Source organism: Pogonomyrmex barbatus, unplaced genomic scaffold (genome assembly GCF_055798465.1).
Source record: "Pogonomyrmex barbatus isolate J1 unplaced genomic scaffold, ASM5579846v1 scaffold21, whole genome shotgun sequence".
Classification (NCBI taxonomy): domain Eukaryota; kingdom Metazoa; phylum Arthropoda; class Insecta; order Hymenoptera; family Formicidae; genus Pogonomyrmex; species Pogonomyrmex barbatus.
In genome coordinates, this window is record NW_028297118.1 from 1,361,927 (window position 1) to 1,373,866 (window position 11,940).

The 11,940-nt window shown below is 30.0% G+C and overlaps 1 protein-coding gene across 3 annotated transcripts in view; it reads left to right on the forward strand.

Moving 5' to 3' along the window:
- LOC105422479 (uncharacterized) overlaps positions 1-6,718 on the forward strand; it is a 10,611-nt gene extending 3,893 nt beyond the window's left edge. Inside the window, exons 3-15 of one of the 3 annotated variants that reach the window (XM_089078035.1) lie at positions 116-406; positions 500-724; positions 825-1,301; positions 1,377-1,559; positions 1,746-1,946; positions 2,193-2,387; positions 2,466-2,599; positions 3,312-3,684; positions 4,230-4,451; positions 4,533-4,601; positions 4,706-4,812; positions 4,875-5,028; positions 5,749-6,718. In XM_089078035.1, the coding sequence (XP_088934161.1) occupies positions 116-406; positions 500-724; positions 825-1,301; positions 1,377-1,559; positions 1,746-1,946; positions 2,193-2,387; positions 2,466-2,599; positions 3,312-3,684; positions 4,230-4,451; positions 4,533-4,601; positions 4,706-4,812; positions 4,875-5,028; positions 5,749-5,922 (2,805 nt within the window). In that variant the 3' untranslated portion in view covers positions 5,923-6,718. Of the gene's footprint in view, positions 1-115; positions 407-499; positions 725-824; positions 1,302-1,376; positions 1,560-1,745; positions 1,962-2,192; positions 2,388-2,465; positions 2,600-3,311; positions 3,685-4,229; positions 4,452-4,532; positions 4,602-4,705; positions 4,813-4,874; positions 5,029-5,748 lie in introns of all 3 variants that reach the window. The other 2 variants (XM_089078036.1, XM_025217180.2) reach the window with 2 other exon arrangements.
- The last annotated feature ends 5,222 nt before the right edge of the window (positions 6,719-11,940 follow it).

Sequence of the window (11,940 nt, forward strand, 5' to 3'; positions counted from 1 at the left end):
GTATATATATGTATATACATACACACTAAATAGCAAAAAATTATGTTCAATTATTATTAATAATAATATATTGAATTATTATTTAAAATTACGTAAATATTATATTTCTATGCAGCCTCAATTACCTACGAAGCGGTTAGTAGTCACGAAATTAACGGGACTATCTCGTACCAAATTAAACAATTCAAAATCCGTAATTAAAAATTCTAACATGAAATATGCGTCCAATCAGCAACTTGCGGACCTTCAAGTAGAATGTTTGAACAAGGATAAAACTATACAAGAACATGAAAGGCACATCGAAGAAATGAAAGAGGATATACGGAAATTAGAAGCCGAATTGGAAGAGCTGCGCAAGAAACAAGATGAAATAGAAACGCAACATGTAAAAGATATAGAAGCAATGGTTAATATAATATTTATAAATAGAAATTTTATTTTTATTATTGACTAGTGTCGTTAATATATCATATATTTTTAAAATATGTTTAATTTCCAGACCAAATTACACGAGGACATAATAAATGGTTATGATGATAAACATCAAACAGAAATGCAGAGACTTCATTTTCAATTATTAGAAATATCCGAAGAAATGAAAGGAAAGATCCCAGAACAAAAGAATGTAGAAGTAGAACTTGAAAGTGTTACTGATGAATTATCAAAAGGAGTAAAAAAAATGGAACTTGAAATGTTTGCCAAGAAAGAAGAGAGCAAAATAAAGGTAAATCAAATTATTTTATCTCAAAAATACTAATTGTGATTGAATATTAATTGCTATATTGACAAAATTATATTTTTTCATATTGTATTTTGTTTAACAGGTTGAAACTTTAGAAAGGCACATTGCAGAATTAGTAAATGCATTGAAAATAGTGAAACACAAACTTTATATTCAAATAGAATTGTTACAAAAAGAAAAAAATCAACTCGATGTTTGTGTTGCAAATTTAACACAAGAACGATCTCATCTTGAGTCTAAACTGGAAACGAGACAGAATGTTATTTTGGAACTTCAAGCTCAATTATCTGCTTTGCAATATGAATTAGATGAACTTAGAGCGGAATATCAAAAGATTACTAATAATTACATGAAACAAATCTCTGATCTCACTGATAAACACAAGAAAGAAATCGAACATTTAAAAAATGATTTTGTGAAAGAAAAAGAAGAACTCTTAATGCAAAATGAAATTTATAAAACACATGAATCAAACATGAAAACAATGGTAAATAAATTGGAAGAAACAAACTGTTCTCTTGTGACAGATTTGAAGAATCTTGAAAAACGTCATAAAGATGTATGTATTTTTTATATGTATATTATGTGAGTAAAATAGATAACGGATTTGTAATTTATTTTATTTATGCTTTAGGTAACCCAACATTTACAAGAAGTTCAAAACGAATTGAAACTTTCAAATGAGAAGCATGTCAGTATAATAGAAAAATATAAAAAAGATATGAATGATATGAAGAAAGCGCAAGCTGAAAAAACATTAAAACAAGAGAGAATACTACGGGATGCAGCAGATGAATATTTAAAAGAACTGGATACTGTACGGATAAATAATGTTTTTTGCTTTATTTAAGATATATATTAGATTATATTAGATATATATTAGATTTTTACCAATTTATTATTTTTACCATAATTAATGTCTTTTGCTTTAACAATATCAAATGTATTTCGATGTAAATTATTTTTTCTTCGCAATAATTAATATAAATATGATTTTATACAGCTGAATATGATGAAAGATAGACAAATAAAAGAAGTAAAAGAAGTTTCTGCTAAAAAAATTGAAGAAGAAACTGTGAGGATAATGAAGCAAGCTCAGGAAATGATTGAAAAAGCGGAGGCTGATAATCGAGATATGTTAATAGCGTGTCGCAATGAGAGTAAGGAACAGGTGAAAAAAATGATTGTTGAATGCGATGCGAAAGTAAGCAGATCACATGTGCGTAGAATGCCAAACATCACTGACTAATTAGTTTCTGTTAATTCTTGAGTGTATCTGTATCTTTATAAATAGTTATGAAATTTATTTTTATTCCATAGAATGTGTTCCACTTTTTCTTGTCAACGTTATCTTATCTTTCTCTATGTGTGCCCATTGTGATGTTTGAGAGAATTTTTGTTGTAACAAGACAAAAATATTCGCAGTTATTAAAATAGAAATTTTATCTAGGTCAATACTATGTTTGAAGAAACTCGAAGTACCGTAGAAGAAGAGATGCGACTTGCTAACGAAAGATATAAAATATGTTTGGCTCATATGGAAACCGAGCGTATCGCATTAGACGAGAAACTTCTGCAGAAAGATGCTGAAATCACCAAGCTCTCCATGATACTCGAAGAGCTAAGATCATCCGTGGAAACGCAGGTGACATTCTAGTATTGGTGGCATTGTCCATAAAATATAAAACAATGTTTAAATCATGTTATTAATTATGATTTTTAGGCCAGTTTCAGTCAAAGTTTACAAGCTGAGTTAGATAAAGCAGAAAGCGAATTGGCGGAAAAGAGACAAGAATTGAGAACTTTAAAAGATTACATTAGAACAGAAACGGCTGAAATGGTTGCTAAAAAGAAAAGGTTAGTATCAATAAATTTTATTTTTATAATATTTTTATCTATTTTAAGCAAGAAAAACGTAAGCAATAAGATTTAAATATTAAGTGACTCGATTAATTACACAGTTGAGGATTATCAAAAACTAATAATATTACCATTTTTTAAATTCTTGGCAATGCTTAGTCAATTTACTTGTTGATTACATTTTTTCATGTACATTTTTTCATGCTAGTTTTATTCAAATTGGTATAGTTTAGTCAAGCTTCATAGTTTATTCTTATTTGAAGACTATTTTAAGTAATATCTCATACTGTTCTATAATTGGTTTATGATATCTTAAGTTTATATTTAAGATGATTTTAAATATAAAAACAGATTATGAATATTAGATCTTAGCTAAGCCATAATATAATCGGTATGTGTACTTTGTATTGATATTTTTGATCTCTATATCTTCGTCCATATGTGTATACTGTGTTCATATAATACTTCATTATATTGTGTTAATAATTGGAAATCCGAATAGAAATAAAAGGAATAATGTCGCAAGTGTAATATATTAAGTTTTTTCATAAATTTTCATAAAAGATACATTCCTGTTACATTAAATTTCATTGGATTTATTTAATAAAAACGGCTTATGCAACTAATTCTGCATAACCATATTTATTCTAAAGTACTTATACTGATTATATGGCGGTTAAGTAAAATTTTAATTTTGTTAAATATTTAGATTCGAGGTAATTATGACTGAAAATCAAGCATCTGTTGCTGCGCTTACTGATCGATTGGCTCAAAGTAATGCTGAAGTGGAAAGATTACAGGACGAAATGAAACGTAGTGAAAATAACATACACGAACATAAAGAATTGCTTAACACGATGCGTAACAATTCGCAAATAGTGCACAAACAAGTTGAGACTTTCATGCAAAATCTAGATTCCCATAGAGAACTAATCGAACAACATCAACTTGACAATTTATCTCAATTAGATTCGATGAAAATTATTCTTGAGAAAAAAATAGAGTTTATAAAGAAAACAGCTGCAGATGAAATTGCAAGACTTGCAAATGACGCTAAGTGGCAATCTGTATTAAACAATGAGGTAATTTCACACCGATTTGCACTCTGATATTGCACTTTATGATTTATAAAAATAATAAGATTTTTTTTTTAATTTTTTAAAGCTCTTGCTAATTCACTACGATCATTTTGAATTATAAGAATATAAAAGTGAGAAAGCACATGATAACAATTTTTATAAAATATATTAAAATAGAAATGTTTTTTGATAACATAATGTTTGCACTTGAACAGATTTATAAAATATACGAAAACTCTTTTTCTTCCGGTGATCGTTACATAATTATATAGATATTTAGAAAATGAATTGTGCTTAATAAAAAACAGATCCTCAATTTAATTTTAAATTATTCTTTTAAGTTATTGATTAATAGAGTGAAAAAAAATTTTTTAGTTTATTTACAAGTCTATTCCATTAATTGTAAATCTTATTTTATCGAAAAATATTTCTATTTTAATGTATTTTGCAAGAATTTTCATCGTATGTTTTCCTGTTTCTGATATTATAATTTAAATTGTAATAAGTCAGCAGGAATCTCAATTTGAATTATTGTGTTTTGATCATAGTTGAAGTCACAAGTTGAACAAATGTCTACAAAAATTATTGAAGCGCAAAATGCATTACTCAAATTAGAAGAACAAAATGATGCTAAAGATATTGATATTTCACGATTAGAGTTAGTAAATAAAAAACTTTTGGAGCAATTAAAAAGCCATGATGAAGCATTAGAAGAAAATAAGCAATTCCTTCAAGAAGAAGCAACGCGATATAAATCTATTATAGATAAAGTAAGTTTAAATATAATGTTAAAATGGATTGTAAATGAATCAAATTAATATGTCCATTATTAATACGTTTTGGATTTATAGGCAAACTCTCAAATAGAAAAACTTTCCGAAAAAATTAAGCAATTAGAAAAGACGGAAGCAACTGCAAAGGTAATATTTTTTTTAATGATTAGAATATATTATTAAATTGAAATTGAATTTTGTAAATAAACATAGATATATAATTGTCGAAGAATAAAAATGTCTTATTACAGGAAACCACTTTATTATTAAAGAAAGAACGAATCAGGTGGGAATCTTCGGAAAATGCGCTTGTACAACAGCTTAATGAGGAAAGAACACGACGAGAAACAGCAGAAGAGTGAGTTTAACATAAAACAAAGATCTTTTTTCCAAATTTGAAAAATATTTTATTTTATACAGGGAGGTTAAGAAATATATAACATTAAGTGATGATCTCAAGAAGGATTATGAAGAATTTGCTGAAAGATGTGCTGATATAATTGGCCATCAAAATCCTAAGCAAAGGATTAAGCATGTTGTTCGGCTAAAAGACAAGAACTGCGAGCTGGAACAGGTGCGTGGCATCGTTCCGCTTTTTATAATTTTTTTTATCTTTTCATTTGTGTTTTGCTTTTTTTTATATCATACTGGCAGACGTTTTTTATAGAATTGCCGCCACGATATCGTCAAAAATATATACGAAAAAATCTGTACATAATTTCATAATTTGGGCACTCATATATCTGTTAAATAATATGCGAATACTCCATGTTATACAGTTGTGGCAAAAAATTCTGGTTCATGTACATTCTAATTTTTATGTAAATAATACAGTTGTGACTCTGTTTTGTGAAGTTTTGTAATTTTAATCGCGCATTTTATGAATTCTAACTTCATACCGTGATATTCTTCTCTTTTATTATTTATATTACTTATATTATGTAATTATATCAAAATAGTAGTAAATTGAATAACAGTACGAGAATAAGTTTATTTTCGCGCATTAGACTAAAAGTAAGGATTGAGAAAACATATTGGAAAACATATAATAAAAATATTTCTTGTCTCAATAACTTCACAAAAAGGAGAAGCCACTGTATATTATTTTCCTAGTTATGTTTTATAGAATGGATTTTTTAAAAATAAATATTTTTCTCTATAAGCAAATTTAAATTGCGTTTTTATTTATCCAATAGAGCTCACAATCAACTTTGTTATATAGATATAATAAGTATTATTACTTATATTTTTATATATCTTCTTTTATATCTCTTATTGAAACTAATTTTTTTAGGAATTACGAACCAAGACCAGATTAGTGGAACAACAACAAAAAATCATAGAAAAGTTAAAAGCAGAGGAGAAGCGATCTCATTGGAAAGGCAAGGAAAATGTAGGAATGGTACATTCAACCCCTATTTCTTCACCTCATAAAACATTGACACCATTAAGAGATCGTAATGATTAATCTCAAACAATAATTTGATGTTGTTTGTTCTCTTAACACTAAAAATACTGAGCGGCTATTTCTAATCATTTATATTTTCAATTTCTATTATCAAATTAACATCTTTTTTACATATTAAAATACAATTTTCAAATTTTCTAACTTCTCATCAATTACTCTCTTTATCCCAATGGAACATTAAAATCAGAAAATTTTGAAATTTTATTTTACATACCAGAAAAAAATGGTCAAAAATGACCGTTTGGTGCTTCTAGTGTTAATGGCTGCGTTCAGCGAATACAATGGTTGCACAATGATTGAAGTAATTCGTCAACGTAAATGGACTAAATTTAGGGATGTAATAATAAAGACTAATAATCATTGACATTGTTCATTAATAGCTTTGTTACGTTGAATGCATCCAATCTTGATACAAATATTCGAATCAATTCGAATAATCTCGTATGTAAGGAACTAAAAAATAGTTGTTGCGATAATTAACATGATCTGTATTGTATTAAAAAAAGAGAATATGATCTTGAAATGTATTTTTTTTTTTATAAAAGTTACAAAGTATTGTTAATACTGTTAATTTTGCCATTACTAAGCATAAATTAAAGCGAATATAACACTTTCAATGGCAGATTATTATGAAAAACAAAATATTTGTAATGTGTTTTGCATAATTTATACAATTATACAATAATATATTGTTTTATGAGCGGCCTATGTATGAATGAAAATTAATAATGTAAAAACTTGGTATAACGAGACATTTTTTACATGATAGTTTTAATAAATATTCTATTCAAAATTATTTTTGGATTTTGTGATTTTATATGAATTTTTATATAAATGCTCAATATGATTGTTATTTATTATTTATGAAGCCAATTTCTGTATTATGAAAAGAGCAAATCTCTAGAATAATTGAATTATTTAAGTAAGATGTAGAACTGATGACTGATATTTCTTCAATAATAGAGTTCCAATTTTGCATACCAGATAGCTGGAATATTTATTATATATGTTGATATGTCTATAAAGCTTGTTAATTATAACATTTTACAGCAATGATATATGGAAGAGATTGTAATAGAAGCCGTAAGAATTAACACCAATTTATCCATATGATTAGACTTTTTATTATGCCCGAGCATGTACCTATTGCTATATCTTCTTATACGATAATGGAAGTTTGTGGCAACATTAATCACTATAAATATTATTCCTCTCTAAGGTCAATAATGACATGAATTTTAAACATCACCGACATTTCACGGTCTAATTAATTTCCATCAACGTCTCGTTTAAGTAGAAGTAAATACCGCAAACAACGATCATACCTAGCCACCATTTAAAAACCAACATTCTTGTGTCAAGCAGCGAAACCTGAATAATTCAATCTGTGATTGCATTCCAATATTCACTGCCAGTACTGAAAATATATGGTTCAGGTCACGTATATTATAGATTTTCAGTACTGGCAGTGAATATCGGAACCGCCTGTGTGACAAAACTCAAATGTTAATTTGCGGGGTGGAAACGGAAACTTTGGGATATGAATTTGCTCGACGAGATCGAGTTGTAATTCGGATTTTATACTTGGCCTGGTCCTGTCGCACTAAATTAGTCGCATCGAGATGAATTTAGATGAACATAATGTCACGATCTTTATTTTCAAATGCAAAGTATATCTGATGAATCATTAATAATTCATTTTCATAAATTTGGATATTACAGTAATCTGAACAAGATCACGAAGCGAATCGAAATATGATATATAAGAGAGACTCTGTTGAAAGAATTTTAAATACAAATTCTGATTTCTTTCACATCAATTGTGAAAATTGTTATTCAAAGAGAGCTTGTGCGAATAACAAATTTTTATATTTCTTCTTTTTTGATATTCAAAAATATTTATTAATTAATTCATTATACTTTTTGTAATTGTAATTCTTTGAGATTCTAAATACATGTGATCTGTTTATTATTATTTATTATTATTATTAATTATTCTATTCTGTTGAATAGGAAAAAAAACAAGAAGATCAAGCAAAGAAGATAAAAAATAAACAATGAAATAAGAAGTACGTCGAAATTAATTTCTCATTGCGAATAGCAAGTTAAGAAAGAAGAAAAGGCATTCCGTAAAACATAAATTTAAATAATGTATCATATGAGGAATATGCAAGGTAGTTTGCAAAGACACCCCAAGAATGCGCTAGTATCCACATTTTGTGTGGAAGCATAAAATTTTATATATTACAACTATAAGAGTAAACATTACATTGGTCCGTGTACTTGTACTACATTAATATATATATGTATATATATATATATACATAATGCATTTTTACCTAATCATCAGGATGATTAGAATTTTACAATACATATGAATGTGATTGTACGTTAAAAAAAAGAAAAAATTAATTGAGAGAAACATATTAGAGAAGAAGTAATTTGTTAAATTCTTCGAAATATCTCCTTCACATGATTCGTTTATTGATGAAAAAATGTTTCATCTACGCGCCAGTCGTGAATTTCTCGAGCCATCGATTCTTGCACAAAAATCAATTGCGTCAAGATGTAACTCTCTTTTTTACAATAATCGACTTTATTTAGCGTAGTTTGCCTCCGGAAGAGGTGTTCTACTTGTTCCGCGCTGCTCGGAAACAACGGGCACCCCAGCGAGGGGTCGAAAGGGAGAGGATGAGGCGAGGGAGAGGAGCAACAACGAGCAGCGGTTGGCTGGTGCTGCAAGAATCTCGCTGCAGAAAAATTACCGGTTATTGCCGTCGCGATACAGCGTATGCACGACTCGATGCCGTAGGTCCTTTGAAGGGGAGGGTCCGGGATTTGACGTGCTCGCGAGTCTCCGCAGGCTAGCTAGCCGGAAGGGATACGAGCGTGAGAGAGCTTTCCCCGGGGTTTCACGATAATTACCCCCAATGGTCAACGGGAAAGCGGGTCCCACTGCCTTTGGACGTGCGTATCAGGTCTCTGCATTCTCCTCTGGTTCTCGCATTAAGTCGTCCGGATTAACGTGCAAACTCCTTTCCTCTCGTCAGATTTCCTGCTTTACCACCTTTCCACCCTCTAGCCATCGACGGCGCGCCGCACGCGTGATTTCCTTGACAGATCCGATTTGCGCGCGAGGATGCCGTCTTTCGTCGATTTCCATCGAATTCCACCCTTCCGTATGTGGGCAATTCTCGATTGATTGTCGCACTTGCCACTTGTATGGATCGCTATATCGCGATTAAACGCGAGAATGAGTGAAATATTTGAAATGCCTCCGCTTGTTGCGCAATATAATAACGGATATTATCTACAAAGTCGGTTCGCATAAAAGATATTTGCATTGATATCGGAGATATTCAGTGATTTATTATCGCTGGTCTAAAGCTAGTCTTGTATAAACAAACATTAGAAGAAAAATGAGAGATATATATATATATAATATATTGATCAATAACTTTAATGTCTATTTACGTAAAGAGGAGTTACATATTGTTTATTATTCAACAACATATATTGTAATCATTTTCATTAAGGTTTGAAAAATTAAAATGTAAAATGGAAAAATTTATCTAATTCAATATTATTTTGTAATGAAAACCAAGTAATATTAGGCAATTACAAATAATAATAATTAATATATATTACTAATTGCTATCAATGAATTGCTTGCCAATTACAACTCAAATTAAAAATCTCTACCAATGTTTTTTCAAACATGTTGGTCAAATCGTAAATTAGATAGCATGCAAAATAATGATCTAGCGATCTGGGTGGACATTTTGATTGTTATCGTTCACGCAGAAAGAGATCGAACATGTGCAGAACTTTAGTGCAAATCCTATTCTGCATATCAAGTATTAACCGCATCTTGCGAATGCAAAGGAGATCCGAGTAATCCCGCACGTGCGACACTGTAATTAAATATTTGTTCGAGACGGGGAGATGCGGCTCTTCCGACATAAGTTTGCGTGCTGTCTAATTAAAGAGGCAATTAACTTAATCGTACCGTACTCGTTTGTTAGCGGTGCGTCCGAGATTCAAGATACTTTCCTTTTGTTATTTAGAAGTTATGTATAATTTCATATAGAATCACACCTTACATTCAATACAAGTTGTTGTCCACAGATGTTGATAAATGCAGATAAATGCAGAGAAACGATGAGAATGACATTGATCTAACAAGTTAGTTCCATTAAAGCTAATGTAATAAAATCTAGCGAAATGGATCTAATAAAAAACATTTTTTCCTAATTATTTCTTTTCATGATCATGTTTTTCATATGTCAATTAATATAATATATAATATTAAAATACTTTTCTAGAAATCATCTATTTAATAAAGAAAGAGGTTTAATTATGTAAATTATATTATTTTTTATAATTATTAATTACTTTTTTCTCATTCTTGAATATTTATTCTTTCCGATTATATGTGTTCTTATATTCTCTTTTAGTTTCTCTACGGATTAAAGGATAAATAAAGGATCTCGCTATCACCAAATGTTATTTTAGTGATTAGCTAAACATAATTTTTAAAACTTATAATAGCTTATAATAGCTTATAATAACTTATATATTTAATACGTCTGTAAAGTTGAGATATGTAACAAAATGAAAATAACAATGCTACATGCTGCAATTAAATCTTAGAAATTTAAGTATCTGTTTACAGAAATATCTGCAGTGTGATAGCGCAAACAATGTAGTTCGCTATCACATCAATTGTGGCAGTGTTATATGTATACGTAGAGCTAAACTTAAGTGTCTTTTTGGCTGCAAGCCAATGATTTTTGCATACAATATTTATCGTGAGTGTATCCAACCGATACCGGAATGATGTACGATGAACACGGTCGAGAAATACTCGTTTCATAACAGACAATTAGAACGCAGGATATATTCACTTAAGAGATTAACAATAAAACATGGACGATGTTCTGTAAACTCGTATTTTATGGAGCATTTTGCTTTTCTCCAGTAGCTTTCAATTTTTCATTTATATATATATGTGTGTGTGTGTGTGTGTGTGTGTGTGTGTGTGTGTGTGTGTGTGTGTGTGTGTGTGTGTGTGTGTGTGTGTGTGTGTGTGTGTGTGTGTGTGTGTGTGTGTGTGTGTGTGTGTGTGTGTGTGTGTGTGTGTGTGTGTGTGTGTGTGTGTGTGTGATGATATTGGATTTACATATGAAACGTCGATTTTACAACAACGAAGAGTAACATCAGAGAAATTAGCTGTGCATTTAATGGAAATCATTTCCGTTATACTCGAAAAAAAATTCCAATGATAGTATTAATTTTTTTCCACTGCTACATACACGCATGCATGCATCTCATGTTGATATTGATTACTTTTGTATATGATTATATTGAATTATAATTAATTGTAAGTTATAAAGTTTTTCAGAATATTATTTATATGCCACTGATGTTGTATATAAAAACTCTATATCTAAAATAAATATATGCCACTTGTGAATATAACAACATATCTAATAAAATATGATAGATTACATAAATATATAAAATAGATATAAATAAAAATAGATAAATAAATATGTGAAAAAAATGTCGGAAAAAGTCCAACTTGTCAAAATTGAAACTTGTACTTTTATGACAAATCATTGTAATGCAGGTAAAGGATGCACAAGAATGTAATACGAAAGCGAAGGGAGAAAGATCGTATGACGGGATATGGGAAGAAAATCAAAGCGTTATTAAGGAGGCGTGGAAGGCAACATAATGGGTTTCGCGAGGGAGAGAAAGAGAGAAGGAGACTCGTAGAAATCGAGCGGCGACTTCGTGACTGCGCGACTCGGATCGTGACTCATTCGTGACCGGGATTGAGGTCTGACCTCGTCGTGGTCGTCGTACACGGTCCAACCATTACGTTAAATCCCGAATGGTAGCCGAAAAGAGACGGCAAGGAGAGAGAAAAGATCAGCTAACGCGCCACTTAGTCGGTCGAAATTACCGCGGGAAATCCCTTCCCTCACCCTTTAGACCTCCCCTACTTGTCCA